This window comes from Lipotes vexillifer, unplaced genomic scaffold (genome assembly GCF_000442215.2).
Source record: "Lipotes vexillifer unplaced genomic scaffold, Lipotes_vexillifer_v1.1 scaffold394, whole genome shotgun sequence".
NCBI classification, from domain to species: Eukaryota; Metazoa; Chordata; class Mammalia; order Artiodactyla; family Lipotidae; genus Lipotes; species Lipotes vexillifer.
Window position 1 is genome coordinate 1,416,815 of NW_006791731.1, and position 19,413 is coordinate 1,436,227.

Here is a 19,413-nt window from a genome sequence, read left to right on the forward strand (position 1 = left end):
TCCCTCAGGCTGTAGGAAATGGAAACTCAGAGCCCTGGGCTCCTCCCCCGCTCAGCCCCACCCAGCCTCCCTCTGCTCTGGCACAGCCTGTGCCTTCCAGCCTCCCCCCAGCCCAGGGAGGGAAGCGCCGCCGGAACCAGAAGGACTACCAGCTGCCCCCAGGAGGCCCAGCTGCCTCTGAACCCAGCCCTCAAGGGACTTTGCCCTGCAGAGGAAATGCTGGGCACGCCCAGGGTCATAGACCCAGGAGGACAAGTGGCTTCAACCCTCTGAGCCCTGGTTTTCACTTCTGAAAACTGGAGGTAACCACATCCATCGCTCATTGTAGTTGTGCGAAGAGTATAACAGATCAATATCACCTGCAAAATAGTCAGTACACAGAGATGGAAGCTGAGGTTAGCATTAGCGGGAACAGAGCATTTGTTACATACCTGTCCTGCCACTGCCCCCCGCCCCCAGTGTCCCCAGAGTCAAATCCGAACTCCCTGACTGTGATGGTCAAGTCCACCTGTGCATCTTCCTGTGGCCTGGCCCCGATGAAACGACAGAACGCGTTTTGGGACTCAGTAGAGCATAGGTTCTTCAGTGCAGAAAGAATTCAGTGAGAGGCAGTGACAGGTAAGGAAAAGGTTCATCAGTATAGGGCGCTTGTGAGAGATGCGAGCGGGCAGGCAAGGGAGCGCCGTGATGAAGGCTGGGGGGCTACATTTTTATAAGGTAGAGAAAGTGGGGGAAAGACCACTTCTTCCTCATTCTTGAGTAGACGCCAAACTTCCGTCATCAGCTCCTCCTCCACGTCAGGCAGGGAAGTTTTCTTGTCCCTACATGGTCAAGCCAGGGCTGTCATGGTGCTACGGAAATGGGCAAAAAGGTGGTAGCATACACTAAACCGCGGTAAATCATCTCAGGTTTCAGTAGAACGTCACCTTTCCTTCTATTTTTGTCTTTAGTGTGCGCAGAGGAGCATGTTCTAGGAATCATTACCTTACTGACCTCACTGGGCAGGATGTGGGTCTCGCTCCACCATTGTTTTGGGGCATGTCTTGTGCTTCTGTTGCATGGTTTTGTTGCTAGGCAAAAGCCTGCTTAATTTCGATGCTAAGCAAGCCTGCTTTCTTGCGTGATCATTAACTTACAGGGGTCTCCCATACTTTTTTCTTTACTTATGATCCCTTAGTGGGAGTAACTATTTAATCGCCTACTTTGTCCCTTCCTTCACTCTCTCCCTATCACCACCACTGCCCCACCCTGCTGGTCTCAGTCCTTTTAGCAAAGTTGCTTGTGATTTGTTTTGAGTGAACAACACAGTGGATGCATTCTATGTGGGGACTGTCAACAATAAACAAAGCAAACAAAATGTACAATGTGAAAGCAGTTGTTACCTGAAAACTGGGCTCACCTCTTGGTAGGTGTGGAGCCAGAAGCCACAACCATTTGCCAGAGAGCAGAAGGAAGGATGTATTACGGGCAGCAAGTAAGGAGAACACCAGGGATCTTACCCAAAGCAGAGTCTCCCCAACAGCGACAGTGGGGAAGTTTTAAGCGAAGAGTACGTGCATATTCATGAAGGGGTTTGAGCAGAGGATTAATCTGTATAGAATTGGGGCAAAGGCTGACAGAGTCCAGGCCTGGGTTGACTGAAGTCAGAAGGGACATCACCCACCACCTGGGTGGGGGCCTTAGTTCCTTACAGAACTCAAAGATGTATTATGTATGTCCCTTGAGGAGAAACTACATTCTGCTTCATCACTGCACTATTGTTTGACTGCTTTTCCTCTGTTCCTGTATTCTTTTTTTTTTTTTTTTAACATCTTTATTGGGGTATAATTGCTTTACAATGGTGTGTTAGTTTCTGCTTTATAACAGAGTCAGTTATACATATACATATGTTCCCATATCTCTTCCCTCTTTGTCTCCCTCCCTCCCACCCTCCCTATCCCACCCCTCCAGACAGCCACAAAGAACCGAGCCGGTTTCCCTGTGCCATGCGGCTGCTTCCCACTGGCTATCTACCTTACGTTTGTTAGTATATATATGTCCATGTCTCTCTCTCGCCCTAACACACCTCACCCTTCCCCCTCCCCATATCCTCAAGTCTGTTCTCCAGTAGGTCTCTGTCTTTATTCCTGTTTGACCCCTAGGTTCTTCATAACATTTTTTTTTTCTTAAATTCCATATATATGTGTTAGCATACGGTATTTGTCCTTCTCTTTCTGACTTACTTCACTCTGTCCTGTATTCTTTTGTTCCCTTAAGATCACTGATCACAGAGTCCTGTTCAAGGGCAAGCATTGCGGCCAGGCTTAGATCACAAAATGGCTTAGGCCAAAATGGCTTCTCTTATGTCAAGAAAGCCACTCCTGGTTCTTTCTCTGCGGACCCCCTATCTGCTTACACAGTTTCAGTTTTTTGCGGGGACTTTACTGAGGACTGTAGCCTGGAAGACAGCGTCTCAGTAGCTCCGGAGAGGTAGGGGAGCCAGTATATATATGAATTTTTTGATCGGGAAATACAGGTGGTCAAGCATACATCTTGGTAAAAGATTACTACATATCACAAAAGACAGACATCTCAAGTTAATGATTTTAGTGCTTTCTATGTATGGGAAGATGCAAGAATCGGGGGTCATTGAAATTCTCCCTTAGATCCACATCTTAACTAGGGGCCCACATCCGAAACACAGCATGCTTCCTCCTGTTTTTCCCTATCATGAATTCGCCTCAGGGCACACTGCTGGTGGGCGACTGCAGTGGGCTGCAATTTAATCCTCGTGGAACTGAAACGGTGGGCAGCATTTTTGTTTTTTGGTTTATTTTGGCTTCACCGCACAGCAGACTGGGGATTGAACCCATGCCCCATGCAGTGGAAGCGCAGATTCTTAACCACTGGACCGCCAGGGAAGTCCCTGCAACATTCTGTTTAGAGGACTCTGAACTTCAGAGGTAACCAGCATTCCTGGGGGACATTCTGATTTCATCCCCTTGAATTCTTTTTCTTGCTTTGGTTTTTAATGCTGGTCTGATCCACTCAAGTGAATCTCAACATTTCTACCACCCCGTGAGTCTCAACCAGACTGCTGTGATGTGCTTCTGGACCCTTCCACGAGATGTTGGCTGGGCCTGAGTCTCCTTCCCCTTGTTGTCCTGATTTCCTGGGGCAGACCGCTCCTCCCGTCCCTCCCTTGAGCTCTTATCACCGCATTGGCGCTCAACCCCTAGTGCTGGCTGGCATCCCCCTTGGTGGCAATGACGCCGAGGATGCTGCATTCATGTGTCACAGGGCCCATTCTGTGCAGAGCTGCTCATCTGCTCCTGTGACCCGGGCCCGGGATATGGGCCACAACCCAAGCCCTCGCAGGGACCACTGCCCCGCCCTGCTGCACAGCGATGCTTGGACCCTGGACCCAGGCACGTCAGAGATTCTGGCCAGCCTGGACCCACCCAGCCCTGCTGTGTTCCCTCCCACCACCCAGGAGACACGACAGCGTCCTGAAGGATAAACGTATCACTCTCTGCAAGGCGCCCAGCTGCAGCCCTTGGTTCATTGCTCCTCGGCCACCAGCCCAGTCAAAGAATCCCCTTGGCTTAGAACTCAGACACTCCCCCAGTGCAGACGCTGGGAACCCCTGGGTTAGCCACAGACCACAGTTGGGCTTGCTGAGGGAGTAGGCATGTAGCAGCGAGGGCTGCCGGCTCGGGTAGCAGCACCCCTGCCCTCCAGCCAGGGTCCAGGCCTTCTCCAGGGGAGTCACCCCCCAACTCCTCCCGTAGGCCCTTGGGATGGACATCTCACTCACCCACTTACCGAGCTCCTGCCCCCTTCCCCACCATGTTTTGTGTCCTCCTCAACCTGACTGGCCCAGGCACCCCGTACCCAAGTCCCGGAACCCCGGCTGGGGGGTCCCCTCCCCTCCCGCCCAACCCCGTCCCTCCCTCTGTAGCGTCCTGCCTTCCACCCAGAAGCAGGCTGACCTCTGCTAGTTTCTCTGTCCAGTCCAGTCCTGTCCGGAGGATAAACTTCCCAACCCTGCCCGGCTGAGGGTAGCTAGCTGTGGTCTCCGGAGACCCCCTTCCTCACTGCCTCCCAGTGGGCCTCAGGGTGGGGCCCGATCGCAGGGGACCCTCAGACCCTCTACACCTGCGGCTCTGCATCTCTGCTGCCCCCTCCCTCTCAGTAGGACCCTGATGGAAAGGACAGTCAGGCTGTGGGCCACACCTAGAGCAGGAAAGGGTGGGAACATCTGTGTTTATTTGAGGCACCAAAGCAGCAGGAGGGCTCCAGTGTGGCGGTGGAGGGAGGGGGCCCGAAAAGCAGCTGGATTTCGGGCTGGGAGCAGATTCCTGGGTCAGCAGCCTAGACCTGGGGAAAGCGGAAGGCCTGTCTTCCTAAAGGCTGCCCTTGAAGTGAGTGAAATGAGGTGTGCAGAGATGCAGGGGAAAGGGGTTCTGTGCTGGCGCTCAGGGCTGGGCTCCTGAGGCTTTACTCCCATCCTTCCCCCGAGACCTGGCCACACGCTCACCCGTGCCCGGCAGGGCACACGGACCAGCGCCTGTCCACACAGCACATCTTCCGCACCTGCGAGCCGACAGGGGCAGGCCTGGGATCAGGTGCCCCTCCCAGCATGTCCCTGGGACGTGGTTCTGACTCTGGGGCCCTCAGGCTCCGTTCCCAGGTTCCCCCTAGAAGGCTGACCGGGAAGTAAGGGTAGCCGGCAGGTGTGTGGGTGCAGAGGGGTGGCCTGCCTGTGGGGACCCAGGGCCTAGAGGGTGGGCTCTGCAGGGTGAGGAGTCTAGGGGAGGAGGCTTCGAGATCCTCTTGGGTCTGGGAGGAGCTGGGCTTTCCTTCCTTCCTGAGCTTTGGGAGTCTGGGCCGGGCACAGGGTCCCAGGGCTCAGGGGCCAAATCGCAGCAGAGCCGACAGCAGGCTGAGCAGGAGCCCGAGGCCCAGCACAGCGGCGCTGGCCCGCAGCCCGCCGTCGGCCGCACTCAAGTTGCACAGGAAGCTCTGGCAGCAGTGGGTGCCCACGGACGCCACACCGAGATTGACGCTCCGGATGGGGCAGATCGGGGAGCAGCCCTTGTTCAGGGTGTAGCCAAAGTCCACCACGTTCCCTGCACAGGAAAACGAGGTTGTGAGTGGAGGGGCAGAGAAGCCAGGGCTGGGGTGGGGGAAGCCTAGCTGCGCTGCGTCTGCACTCACCGATGCCAGCGGATGCAGAGATGGTCACACAGTAGTTGTCTGTATCGGAGCAGACGGTGGGCTTCAGGCAGTACCAGTTGCTGTTCTGATTCTCGCAGGAGAAGCACACCAGGGAGTGGGCTGCAGAAGGAGGGATGCCTGTCTCATGCCCAGGAGTCTTCCTGTGTCCCCTCCCAGCCCGGACCCAGAGGCATGAGGACACCCCATCTTGTGCAGGCACTGAGTGAGCAACTATGGTAGCCTGGGCCCGGGCTGGAGACCCAGGAGACAATGACACCAGACCCTGGCTCTGGAGGAGCTCCAGTGATGCCCCAAATGTCCAGGCAGGGCTGAGGCCGCCAGTGGGGGCGGGGGTAGGAGGGACCGCTTCACCGTGGGAGAGGAGCCTATTAGATGGCACAGAGTAGGTGACATGGGCACCGCTTGGGAGAGAAAGGGGAGAGGGAGTCCAGGAGGAGGACACAGTCCGCTCAGAGGCCTGGGGCCCCGGGGCACCTCACCTCGCTCCACACCCAGGAGGGCAGCCAGCAGCACCGGCAGGAAGACCTTCATTCTGGAGGGGACTGGCGTCCCGGCTGGGGTCTCACGAAGCCAAAGAAGTCAGCCCTGCGCTAAAGAGACAGCTCGCTGGAGGGCGGGGCTCACCCCCCCCCCTTGCGCAGGGCCCTGGGGCAGGGGCAGTGGCTTGCTCTTCCCAATGGGGTCAGGGACACTGGCCCTGGGGGCAGCCTGGTGTCCCCACTTCGTAGATGGGGGGAGCTGCCAGCTGCCAGCAGCAAGGCCAGAGCACAGAGGGTCTTTCTGCTCCACTCCCAACCTGCCCCTCACTCAGTGCAGACTCCTAGCTGAGACCCTTCCCCAAGTCTGTGGCACTTGCTGCTTGGGGGGAGGGAGCTCATTAAGGTTCTCAGAATCTCCCAGAAAGGGAGGTCAAGGGAGTGGCCCCTGCCCATGGTCCCGGGGGGTGTGGATGAGATAGCCTGGGACCTGGGATCCTCTATCAGAGTGCTTGCACCTGGACAAACGTCCCCTAGAGCAACAAGATACAAAGAAACTGTAAGTGACTAAAAATAACTGCGCCCATGCACCGTGGGGCAACAGGGTACAAGAAGCCACAAACTACGTTTTTGAGGTGCTGGGAGCAAAAGCATGGTACTGCACATCATTCCTGCCCGGTACCCCCAAGGAGGGGACAGGCCACCTAAGCTATAAGCTGTGCCTCCTGCGTGACCCACAGATCCGCCCCCGTTGTCACCCCCTTTAAGGACTCAAGTAGCTCCTCTCGGGAGCTGTTGTTTTTGCTTCCTTGTGCTGCAGCTCGAGCCCCAGTAAAGCCTTGCCTGGAATTCTCGTCCGGCCTCTTAGCAATTTCTCGAGTCCAAAGGCCCTGGGCAGGGATGGCGACCAGTAATATTATATGACCTGCGTCCAGAACTTTCCAGGGGCCAGCTCTGTGCCTCACACGGGGACCTAGAGCTGGGATGGGGGCATAAGGCATATCTAGCTGAGTATCCACCTGGGCAGCTTCTGTCCTGGGGGAGGGGCGAGGGGCTCTCCCATTCTGTGTTATTTAACGCTGAACACGATGACCCCCATACGTATCTGCTACTCCGCCCCCCCCCCTTCATGGCTGGGGGAGGCTCAGGGAGACCCAGCAGTGTGCCACCAGTCACCCCAGCGGGAACAGGCACAGGCTCTGGCAGGTGGCTGTGAGTCCCTGGGGGCTGTCCTGCACCGGGACCCTCCCTTGGGCAGAGGTCCTTGGCAGTGGATGGAGAAAAGCACTTTGAATGCGACCAGCTGGGGTCCTGGTTCTCTGTTTTGCAGGAGGCGCAGTGTGGGAGGAGCAGTCTGGTACCTTCTACTGGGGACAGCCGTGGGCGGGCGGGGGAAGGGCTAGTCCCCAGGCACCGGGAGGAAGGAGAATGCCAGGGAGAGAACAGATTTTGAGAGGGGCTGGCAGAGACCCTGAGAATGGGCTTCAGGTCTGGGCAGGGGCTGATGTCTTGGGGTTGGCAGCAGGAGCTGCAGAGGTCCAAGAACAGCGCCGAACCCAGCTGGGGCCTCTTCCGGGATCCCGGCAGTTAGGGAGGAAGGAGCCTCGGTTTCCTCCTCCACAAAGTGACGTTCCGGCGGGAGGAGCCGTGAGCTGTCCTGAAGGAAGCTCTGGGGCTCACCTCCGCGGTCACAGCCAGCATCCCCACCCTGCTGCCAGGCACCCCAACAAGTGCGCCCTGCTGGGCTGAGTCCAGGCACTGGATACTAATGTGTCCACATTAGCAGGGCCAGGCGGAAGGGAGGCCGTGGGTTTGCGGGCAGGGCCATTCGGGACCCAGACTGTGCACTCTTCCCCCAGGCTCACAGGGCTGATCTCCGGGAGAGCCTGGCATTCAGTGACGATGGGCCAGCAAGAGAGGTAGGAGCACGTCCTGGACCCCAGGGATGGAAGGGGCCTGGTGGCCCAGCGCAGGGGGCTGGGCTCCTAGGCACCTCATATACTTGCGTAATCTATGCCAAACAAACAAGGTGCTTTCACCTCTTCCCAAGGCAGGCTCCCGTCCCCATGGTGACCCACCAGGGCATTTAACTCTCTCCTTCCTGCCAGCGCTCCAAGATCCCAGCCCCTTCAAGTCAGGAAGGCTGACCCCTCACCAGTCCCCAGGTGAGGGGTCAGGGGATGGGCCCTAGAGTTGGGCGATGGGGCCCGCGCGCCTGCGCAGCCCTTGGCTACCCAGCCCGGGAGGCCGCCCGGCTGCAGTCTCCGCCCGCTCCCGCCCTCGTCCTTTGGAAATACTGGGGAGGGCCGGGAGGCTGGGGGGCTGGAAGTGGAGGCGAGGCGCGCAGGGGCCGGGGCCGCTCGCAACCCCGACCCCCAGCCTCCCGCAGGCCTCTCCCGCCTCCCTGGCGCCCCACTCGCCCGCTCCGCCTCCTCGCTGGGCAGGGCCCCGTCCCCGCGCCCCCGCCCGCCCGGCCCGGGCCCTGACTCACCGCCGGCGGACGCAGGTCCCCGGCCCGGCCGCGAAGTCAAGCCTTCCCCCGAGCCCGAGCCCGTGGCAGTCCGCTCTCCCGGGCTGCCAGGCAGCGCGCGAGCGCATTGGGCGTGCGGGAGGCGGGACTTGGCGCCCAGGCCCCGCCCACCAGCCCCTCACCCCTGCGCGGGGCCCGTCGCAGCCGGTCCGTCTGGTCCGCTTGGGCGGGGACGTATCGCGACAGCCCGGCCAGGCTGGGCAGGGGTGGGGGAGGCCCCCAGGTGGCCGGACACATTTGAGGTGGAGCTCGGGGGAGGGGATGCGTCCGAGGAGGCCGAGGGGGCAGTACTCGGAACCCCTTCTGCAGAGTGGGATGGTGTCTGCGAAGAGGCCTTCAGCACGCCACGCCCGAGCCAGGTGACAGGACGAGGGTGAGAGGGTGGAGGAGGGGGCTTCCGGGGCAGTGATTGCGGGCCACAGTGCCGCCCAGCAGGAGATCCGGGCCGCACCAGCGTCTTGACCCTCAGCCCAGGAGAACTCAAGAGCCCCCTGGGCGCTCCCCTGCAGACGGGGCTGGGTGCGGGGCGCGTCCTCACAAAGCCAGCCTGATCTGACCCTCTCAGCGCGGAACCTAGCGGCCCCTGTTAGAGTGAGGTGGGCCGTCCTTAGTGTGACGCCAGTGCGTTTTCTGTGTTCTGTCTCCAGGTGCCATTAATTGCCTTTCAGCCAGCGTTCACAGAGCACCCACTGTGTGCGGCCCTGCGTCCCCCACCCCGGGCTTGTGAGCCAGGCTCAGGGGCCAGGCTCTGCAGCACCCCAGGCCTTGCTCCTGCTTCTCCCTGGCGGGGATGGAAGAGCCTCGCAGCCTGCGGGAGCTGGGGGTGCCAAGGCCTGCCCGTGGGCGGGGGCTGCCAGGCAGAGCGCCCTTCCTGTACGTGTCACCGTCTGCTGGTTCCCTTCTCTTCGTGCAAAGTCCTCTCAGCGCCTCATGGGTCCTTGCAGATTCGCACTTCTTACTTTCACAGCACATTTCCTGTTGGAGCTGACCTTTGCACCTGACCTTTTCTTGCAGCCTTTCTGGGTGGCATCTGCTGGTGGCATCTGCGGTGACAGTGGGGGAGGGCCCCAGGAGAAGTGGCCTCTTAACTATACAAGGGAGAGGGACTGAGGCAGGATGGCGGGGTGGCCAGAAGAGGGATCCTGTAACAGGAGACCAGTCCCATGGGCAAGGTAGGGGTACACTAGGCACCATGTGATTATGCATGGATACGAGTGATTGTGTGATCGTCTGCTGAGTGGGTTTGTGTGTTCAGAGTTCTGGGTCGGGTCACCTCCTCCTATGGTCTTCTTTGATGACCAGATGACAGGAGAGTGGGATAGATCAACTTGGACAGTCTTTGGGGGCTTTTCCTTGGAGGCTGAAGGTGGGACTCTGTGTGTCATGAGATGTCCCAGCTGAGGAGTGATGACATCCTCAGGGTTACACAGCCCTGGGGCCCAGGGACATGCAGTAGGCTGTGGCCTTTGGTTAGCCCCCTTCTGGGTGTCACCTCTGGGGAGGAGGAACTGCCTCACCTCTGCCCGCTCCCCCTCAACGTAGTCTGAAAACTGTGGCCACAGGAGGACGGCTGGTTCCCCTGAGTTTGATGCTTGCTCTTCGCATACAGTCCAGTCAGATTTGTCTGATGAGGGTGAGGGTGGGGTGTGTGTTGGGGGGGTGGCCAGATTAGCCTGCTGCACTCAGAAGGCCATGCCCTTGAACACATGGCAGCCCTGGGAGGTGGGACTTCCTGGTCTATATCCATGAGCTTGACATAGCCAGGCTCATCAGCCAGAGGCGTTTCCTGGGACCAAAGTGATGCCAGGGGGCCTTTCCTAAAAGGCCCACCCACCCTTGGGGGGCCCACTCAGCCTCCCTCCTTCAACCTTGGGCTCTGGGAACTTGCCTCTCACCCACTGGACACCTGCTGGAATGGCCAGGTGTGTGTCTCCCCACTTTCGGGTCTAGGCATTCTGCAGGTACCTCTGCCTCTGTCTCTGCTTCCCTTCCTTCTGGCCTGCCCCACCCCCCCAGAGCTGCCCACGCCCCCTGTGACCCTGCGGCTTCTCCTTTCCACACAGACCTTAAAATCTGACCTTGTGCTGCCAGTCCCACGTGTCACAAATCCCAGGAGGCCCAAATGCCCAGGCCAGCCCCCTGCAGTGCACTTGGGGCTTGTGATGGGGCAGTTCAGGGGAAGCGTGGTGGGCAGGGGAGCAGGCACACAGTGAGTCCAATGAGATATCTCTAACTAAGCCTCCCTATGCTGGGGAAGCAGGTCCGAACTTGCCAGGTGTGTCATCTCTGCCACCTGGGCCTCGCATACACATCCTTCTAGGGCAAACATGACGTAGGACCGCCAGCAGGGGAAATTGGGTTACCTGGATCTCTCTGGCTGGGTGCCGCGTGATGACAGTGGCCATCCACAGTGTGCCTGGGGCGGGAGCCACTCGTCTTGTCATGGCCCAGAGTTCTGTAGCCACCGTGAGGCGGGTGCCTTTGGGTTACTCTGAACCTCTCCTCTCGGAAGCACCTCAGACACGTGGCAGTGGGTGGGATTTCTGGGCAAGCTTGGCTCAGAGCTGCAACTTTCTCTGTATCTCCCCTGGGCACGGAATCGCCCACCTCATAGGGTCTCGGGGAACCTGGCAGGCAATAACCTGGAGGGGCACAGGCACTCTGGGGCCCTGGGGGTGGACAGGAAGACGTGCTGGACACTTTGGCCAGGACTGGGGCATCCTGGCCAACCACCTTGCTCCCTGCTCCATTTTACTGATTTTCCCTGCCTTGAGGTTGGGATTAGGTTTATACGGCCCCTCAGCATCCAGTGTTTTTAGTCTTTTAAAATATATTTATTTATTTATTTATTTGGCTGCGCCAGGTCTTAGTTGCGGCACATAGGACATTGCGGCATACGGGATCTTTAGTTGTGGCATGTGGGACCTAGTTCCCTGACCAGGGATTGAACCTGGGCCCCCTGCATTGGGAGCACAGAGTCTTAGCCACTGGGCCACCAGGGAAATCCCCAGCGCTTTTATTTATTATTTATTTATTTATTTATTTATTTTTTGCGATACGCGGGCCTCTCACTGTTGTGGCCTCTCCCGTTGCGGAACACAGGTTCTGGACGCACAGGCTCAGCGGCCATGGCTCACGGGCCTAGCCGCTCCGCGGCATGTGGGATCTTCCCGGACCGGGGCACGAACCCGTGTCCCGTGCACCGGCAGGTGGACTTTCAACCACTGCGCCACCAGGGAAGCCCCCCAGCGCTTTTAGTCTTTTCTCATCTGGGCCAGTTCCTGTCCGAGTATATGCCCTCTAAGGACTTCTTGTCCCCAAGAGTGACCTTTTACAGACAGAGTGTAATTTCCTCAGAATGTCCAGAAGGTGGCCAGCCCCCGTGATCTGTCCTGATTTCTGGATTCTAACAGTCCACGGTTCTGACCAGGAGGAATTCTACCTAAAGTTGCCTGCACCCGTGTGTCTGGCTTTCTAGTGTGGTGAATACCAGCATTGGCTGGGACCTCGCCCCATGCACACCCAGGGCGGGGCTGGGCAGGTTGGGAAGGCCACAGGCTCCATCCCCACTCTCAGAGGGCCTGGTTGGAGTGAGGCCCCTGCAGTGGAGGTACATGGACCCCCCCCTCCAAGTTCTGGCGCCCCTCCCAGCACTTCCCTGATCTCTGGTGAGAAATGGAGTATTTCCTGCCATATCAGTAAACAAAGGATGTCACAGTCATCAGCGATTGCAGCCCTCCCACAGGAGGCGGTAAGCCCTGAGGAAACTCAGGAAGGAAAGAATACCTGCCATCTAGCAGCCATCAGACTGCAGCCACTCCCTACGGTGAGTCCTGAGGAAACTCAGGATGTGAAAATACAGGATACTGGCCCCAGATAGCTGAGGTGCATACCAAAGCAATGATTTCAGTGAGCCCAGACTCTTGCATCTTCTCATACATAGAAAAGCGCTAAATTCCTTAACTTGGGATATCCAGTTTTCTTTAATTAACAGTAATCTTTTGACATTCAAACTACCTGCCCTGTGTTGCAAAACTTCATAACCTGGCTGCCCCCTCGCCTCCTCAGAGCAGTTCTCTCGGGGTTACTTGAGGTGCTGCCTCCCAGGCTTGAAGTCCTAAAATGTCCTGCCGAGTAAAACATAACTCTCAACTTTTAGGTTGTGAAAAAATGTTTAAGTCCTCACTGGGGTCAATCTGTACACCCTCCGTGTTGCCCTGCTCCCTCTTCTAAGGCTGCCTGGAAAGCTCTGAGCTTGCCAGTTCTTTGAGCTTTGCAAACTGCCGATTTCCAGGGCTGCTTGCTTTTCCGATCCAGTTTGCCTCACAGCTTCTTGGGCAGCCCCTGTCCTGAGCACTGCCCAATGGGTAGAGGTGGATGCAGCCTTGGCCAAGTGTCCCTCTGCATGGCCCCTCACTGGCCTGCTTGCTCCCAGGTCCCCATGCTAGCCAGGCTGGTCCAGGAAACCAGGGAACGACCCCTTTGACCCGTCAATCCTTATCCCCCCTTTAGAAGTCACTAGGCCTCCCTCCTGCTCACCCCTCCCTTCTCCTGGCTGTCCTAAAGGAGGTCTGGGCACCCCTTGGGCCTGGAGTGCCCTCTGGTGCCAGGTGCTGGTGCCCCAGAGCCCTGCAAGGTTGGCAAGTGGGCCAGGAAGCGAAGAGGCCCAGGTCTTCCAGCACGAGACTGAGTAGCAACTGTGCTGGTGACCCAGCCCTCCATCCTCAGTCACACTTATCCCTCAAGGCTTTGTTCCAGCTGCCCCTTTAGTCCAGGGAGATATCAGACAGGTACAGGGCTCAGATGGGGGAAGCCTTCCATCTTGGTATGTGCCATGGGGTGGTGACACTCCCTCTAAAGAGAGAGAGCCTGGTGGGGGAGTGGGGGAGGGAAGCCCAGCAGGGCAGAGGCGGAAGGTGGCAGGTCCCCCCACCCCCCGGGATGTGTGTAAAATGTATCCGGGCTGTACTCCTAACTCATGATTCCTGGGGAACGTTCTCCTGGCAGAGACTACTGAGGTTTGAGTGACGCACACTTTGAATTATGGGGGGCACATTTGCTGCTGGATGGCCCCTAGTCCTGTCCTGGGTCTGCATCAGGCGTCACCGGGCGAGGCAGCGGTGTCCAAGCAGGGAGCCAGAAGCCACCGCCCTCGCGTCTGCAGAGGATGGGGGCTGACGGCGCCAAGGGGGAGCGGCGGCTGGGGTGCAGATGGGGCAATCGCTGCTCTCGGGCATTTTGGTTTCATCCTGCGAAGGGAGGGACATCCACCCGCGCCGGGTGTCAGCTGCTGTCTGGCTTTGCACGGTGCTCAGGCTCGGCCTGCGGTGGCTGCAGGGCCCAGGGCGGGGCCTCGGGAAGCGGAACGTGCGTGTGCGTGTCCCTGTCCCTGGTGCTCGCCGGGGCCGGGCTGGCACGCGGCAGAACGCACGGGTCAGGACGCCGCCCGCTTCCCCAGTCGGTTCCACTGGCGTCATGCACCCCACCTCGCTCCCCCGGTCCCCAGTTTTGGCTCCCCCGCCCGTCTCCAGCAGGTCCCCAGTCCCCGCCCCCCGTCTCCTCCCCCCGCCCCTCTCCAGCCAGTCCCCAGTCCCCGCCCCTCGCGCGCCCCTCTCCCCTCGTTCGCCCTCTGGTGACCGGAGCGTGCAGTGCACCCTGCACAGGCTTCAAGGCCGCGGCCGGTTTCCCACGAAGCTGTTCGCTGTTCTCTGTTCTCCGTTCTCCCGGACACGGTGGATTCACTCACACGGTCCCGGGGACAGGCCGGCTCCATCCTTTCCCTGCCGCTGCTTTTATCTCGGAGGCCTCCAGGCGGCTACTGCCCTGGGCCCTAGTCAGGTGCCCTTGTAGTTCTCCCCAGCTTGAGTCTTGGGATTTTACTCTCACAAGCATCTCTGCTTCAAGCTCCACAAGGTGTCCTGGGAGTGGGGAAGAGCCCCTCCGTGGGGACACTCTGATGTCCTGCCGAGGAGTGGGCTCCGGATGTCCAGGGGGGCGCTGGCACCAGGACCCTGCGGGCCCTGCCCGCAGCTCTGCCCGGCGGGCCGCGTGGGCCGGCTCTGAGCTCTTCCAACAGAGCAGCCGGAAGGCGGAAGGCCGGGCCTGGCCCCTGTGCCGCCTGAGGGGCAGCAATCAGCCATCTGTGGCCACTGGGAGCCCAGATGGCCGGAGGCTGGACGTGTCTCTCACACCCACCGTTGCTTCCCCAGCGTCACTCCAGGCTCCGACTTCAGCGCAGTTCTCAGAAGCCTCAGCCTGGCCAGCGGGTTGCCCATCAGAGGAGGCTCCCTTTGGGCTGAGGCAGCGCGGCTCAAGTGCCCGTCCATGCCCTGTTGCTGTCCTAATTGGCTCCTTACTGGCTCCTCTGGGGGAGATGGGATGTGCTCTCTGTTATTCTCGTCTCTTGCTGCTGTCGTGAGACCTTTTGCACACCAGCTTGTTTGCAAAATTTCTACTAGGAAATGCAGAAAAGCCGGCCCTCAGCACCCCCCCGGGAAGGAGGTGGTCAGCGGGTTGTCCTCAGCCCCGGGCCCTGGGCGATAAGCTGCGCTGGAGTGTGCCCCTCCCCGGGGCTGCCCGCGTGCGTCCCGGAGAAGCGCAAACCCACCTCCTTCTGCTCCGCCCACACCCTTTGCCCCGGGTCAAGGGCCCGCCCGTGTCTGCCTCCGTTCGCCTCACTGCGCCGGGTCCACGACTCCTCCCTGCCGGGGCGGGGAGGCGAGGGGCGGGGAGGGGGGTGTCAGTTTGGGTGCTCTGAGAAGCAGACCCTCAGGGACAGAGAGCAGGGCAGGCTCTGGATGGAAGCCTGTGAAGGGCAACGGAGGAGAGGCAGGGTCAGACGCCAGAAGCTTCAGGACATGCGGGCCAGCCCTGTGGAGGGGGGCGGAGGGGGCCGCGCCAGGAGACGGGCCCTGGGAGAGCAGGTGGGTGTTGGCAGGGCCCCCGCTCAGCGCTGCCAGGAAGGCCTGGGCTCCTGGAAGCGCTCCTCACACAGGCTGTCTCTGGAAGGGACTTCCCTGGATACCAGGGAAGGGAAGGGGGAGAGGGAAATTGTTTAAAAACAGGCTTTGTCCTGACAACATTTACTCTACTGTATGTCTCATGGCTTTAGGGTCTGGCAAGAGAAGGGGGCATTCACAGTTCCTGGCCCCCCAGAGCCAGGCCTCAGCCTGTGTCCCCAGAGAGAATTCTCCCTGGGCCCTGGGTGGGACTCAGGCTATGGGTGAGGCCCAGCCTTGGTCAAGCACAGGGCATGTGGCTGGCGCCCAGCCACAGTCCTCCTCCCACCTGGGGTGGTCCCAAGCCCCTCCCACCCCTCCAGGAGGCTCAGCCTGAGCGAGCACACACTTACGTGGTTGGGTTTTTTTTTTAATACATTCACTTATTTAATTTATTTTTGGCTGCGCGCGGGCTTTCTCTAATTGTGGCGAGCGGGGGCTACTCTTCGTCCCGGTGCGAGGGCTTCTCACTGCGGTGGCTTCGCTTCTTGCGGAGCACGGGGGGCTTTAGGTGCGCGGGCTTCAGTAGTTGTGGCTTGCGGGCTTAGTTGCTCCGCAGCATGTGGGATCTTCCCGGACCGGGGCTCGAACCCGTGTCCCCTGCATTGACAGGCGGATTCTTAACCACTGCGCCACCAGGGAAGCCCCTCTTACATGTTTTTGACCAACATCTGCCATGAGAAATATATTTCACAGTATGACCAACACATATAAATTCTTGCTGTGTGGAGGCACTAGGTATTTTTGATTCTGTCCATTTCTACCTTAGGGACAAAGCCCCTAGTTCATGACATTTATTTTTCAGATGGCTTATTAGAACTCTCTATAGGAAACAGAGTTACTTATGTAATAAAAGCATTGAGTTGGAGAAAGAAATGGAATGTAAAATGGAAATGAACTTGATTTGAGCCGTATTAGACGGGAGCTTGGCCACCCTTTACCGATAGGCAGTGAACAAAAGGGCAAACAGATGCCGGCACAGTCATCATTCATCCTGCACGTGAGGGGCACACATTAAAAGCAAGGCAAAAAGTTATTCTCCCTGGAGCAAGAAAGGAAGGAAGTTTCCTGCCTCTCCCTTCTTGGAGCAATCACTTTTGAAAACTGGTCGTGATGAATTCTCTCTCTTGAGAACTGAGCTAACTTGAGATGGAGTTAAATCCTTTTAAAAGGTGAATTTGGGATGAGCCATGTGTCAGTGCTGCAGTCCCCCGAGGACCAGTCACGGTAGATCTGGAGAACTGGGGTGCAGCAGAGGAGCTGTCCGTCTCTGTCATCTCTCAGCTTAGCAGACTGCCTGTGATGCGCACTGCGCTCTGTCTAATGCTGACTCAGCAACACAGTTCACTGCAGAGGTTTTCTGGGTTTGCAGGAGATTTCTTTCTAATTCCACTTCCCAAGGCGCCTGTTATCACCAGCATAGTTAGGGCACTAACTTCAGTTCCTGGGGTCCTGGTCCTTCAGGGCTACCTCTGCACGCCCAGCTCCCTCCCCTGCAGCCCCTGTCCTGGCTGAGCTTGGCAGCCCCGTTCTGGGGGAGACTGCACAGTCACAGTGGAGTCCTTGGTCCCCCTCCCTTCCCCAGTAGATGGAGGGTCCTGGGTGAGTGCTGTCTGGCTCGCAGTGGGTCTTCACCAGCTGGCCATCACTCTCTAAGGGAGGGGAGGCTGTGCACGGGTCAGCAGAGGCCAGGCCGTGTGGCCCTGAGAGCCGACTTCTGCACTGTCTCTGGGAATTGGCTCTCCCCTCATGGCACATGTTTCACCTCTTCCTCACTCAGTATCCCCCACTGCAGGAGCGGCCAGGGAAGTGGGGTGGAGGGATCTGCCCCAGACCCTCTTGTCCTGGGTGGGCAGGGGCGGCCCCTCCCCCACCGGGTCCCCAGCCCCCTGGCTTGCTTCCTTGGGGCCAAAGGAGCCACCCACCCGTCTTGGTGCCCCTCGCCTCTCCTCTGTTGCCCAGGCTGGGCCAGGCCAGAATGGGGCAACATTCTGGGGAAAAGGAAACTGGAGGGCTGCCCTGGCCACGCTCTGGTGGGATGCCCAGCCCTGCATCTGCACTGAGCACACAGCGTGCGCACATGCCAACACCAGCCCTGTGCACACGACACCAACACCAAACACAGAGCACACGTGCAGGGACTTCCCTAGTGGTCCAGTGGATAAGACTCCGCGCACTCAATGCAGGGGGCCCAGGTTCGATCGCTGGTTGGGGAACTAGATCCCTCATGCATGCCGCAACTAAGAAGCCCGTGTGCTGCAACGAAGATCCCGCGTGCTGCAACTAAGACCCGGCACAGCCAAAATAAATAGTAAATAAATAAATAAACAAATAAATGTTAAAAAAATTTAATTTAGAACACATGTGCACACAGCGCACACATGCACACACAGGCACATGCACACTGCTCCCTCTGGTGCCCTGTATTCCGGGACGCCTCCCTCCGAGGGAGGGTGACCAGAGTCTGGGCCATGGAGGGAAGTGAGGTACCTGGCCCCCAACAGAAGAGCCACAGGAGAAGGCCGGGGGCTCTTGTTCCTGGTTGGGCAGCGGGGCCAGTGGGACAGACAGACTCGAGTCAGCCAGCTTTCCCAAGGTGGCCACTGTGCAGGTCTGTGCCCATGGGCCTTGCAGATTCGAATGTTCCCAGGAGGTGCTCTGGGGGGTGGGGGGTGACGGGCTAGGACCTGGGACCTCAGTGTGTGTGGTGCCTGGAGGGTGTTTCTAGTTCACCGACTGGTGGGCAAACCTGTGAGCGTCAGCTGTCAAAAACAGGGATGGCTATGATTAACTAGGGGGTCTTAGAATGAGGCGAAGTGAAAGCCCTGGAATGTAAGCCATGGGCATTGGGAGGCTGGGAGTGGCCGGGGCCTCTAGGGGCGGTGTCGGGGTGAGAAGACCAGGGGACAGGGTGGAGGTGCGGTGCAGGACTGGGCTGTGGACCCAAGGGAAGGCCTGATGGACGGCGGGGATTCCAAAAGGGCCTGAGGGTCTGGCACTGGTGCTGAGTTCCTGTTTTTGGTGGCAGTGCCATGGTTATGTAAGAAGTTAACATTTGGGGAAGATGAGGGAAGCAATTCTAGAAATGCTGCATTATTTTTGAAACATCTTTGTACGTGTGAACTGATTTAAAAATGAAAAGTTAAAAATGTTTTAAAAGCAGCATGGAGTGGGCTTGGCGGGAGCTGAGTGATTTTCGGGGTTCTCGTAGGAGGCTGCTGGGGGGGCCCGGTCTGCATCTCAGAGGAGGGAAGATGAACCGTGTTGGGACTTGGGTAGGGGCGTCACGGAGGAAACATTTCAGGTGGATCAAAGCTCAGACTGCAAGTGGAAAACTTAGAGGTCTTTAGAAAAAAAGTAAGACCACCTCTTCATGTATTAACAGAAAATGTTTTTAAGTAATCCACCAATACGTTCAAGAATACGAACGGTGAAAAAAGTTTGCCCGTTATCATGATACTGCAATCAAAAAGAAAAGAAAAGAGATGGCAGGCTGAAAGAAGATGCTTTCAATAATTAGTAGCCATTCATCACAATGGAAGATTAAAAAGCCCAAGAAATTGCATGGCGGAGGAATCCAGGCAGATGGTTGTCCCTCAGGCCTCTGCAGGAGGACGGGGCCTGGCTCCCGCCCCTCGGGACATGTGGGCCCCTTGCGTCCTGCAGGGAGCGGTCGGTCCTCCGGCAAAGGGGCTTATACTCCCCTCGTGTGGTGAGACTGCTGGAGGCCATGGTGCCTGAGGCCTGGTCCCAGCACAGTGAATCAGCCTCCAGCTGCCATCTGCACTCCAGGCAGAGTGGTGGCTAGGAGGGAGGGGTGGTTCTTGTACTAGGAAAGCAAAGGTTATGGAATATCCCAGGAGACCAATGCCAGCAGTGAGTCCCAGATAGGACAGAGGTGCATGAGTGCGTGTGTGTGTGTGTGTGTGTGTGTGTAGGTATATGTGTGAATCTCTGCGTGTGTGTGTATATGTGCGTGTGCCTGTGTACGGGCATCTGGTGTATGTGTGTTACCAAACTCAGGTCCGGCTGCTCACTGCTCGAAAATCATTACCTGCTCATGGGTTATTTATTCTTCATTTCTACTTCGATCCACAGAAAGAACCAGCAGTTTAGCAAAGGTATCGTGTGATCAAAACATTTGAAAAGTGTGCTTGTGCGAGAGATGAGTAGAGAACGGGGGGGGGGG

The 19,413-nt window shown here is 58.1% G+C and overlaps 1 protein-coding gene across 1 annotated transcript; it reads right to left on the reverse strand.

Moving 5' to 3' along the window:
• Positions 1-4,890: 4,890 nt before the first annotated feature.
• LY6E (lymphocyte antigen 6 family member E) lies at positions 4,891-5,751 on the reverse strand. The gene is made up of 3 exons (XM_007464576.1): positions 5,700-5,751; positions 5,200-5,319; positions 4,891-5,111 (listed from the first exon to the last, which is right to left on the reverse strand). The coding sequence occupies exons 1-3, from the start codon at positions 5,749-5,751 to the stop codon at positions 4,891-4,893; spliced, it is 393 nt and encodes a 130-aa protein (XP_007464638.1).
• Positions 5,752-19,413: the final 13,662 nt, after the last annotated feature.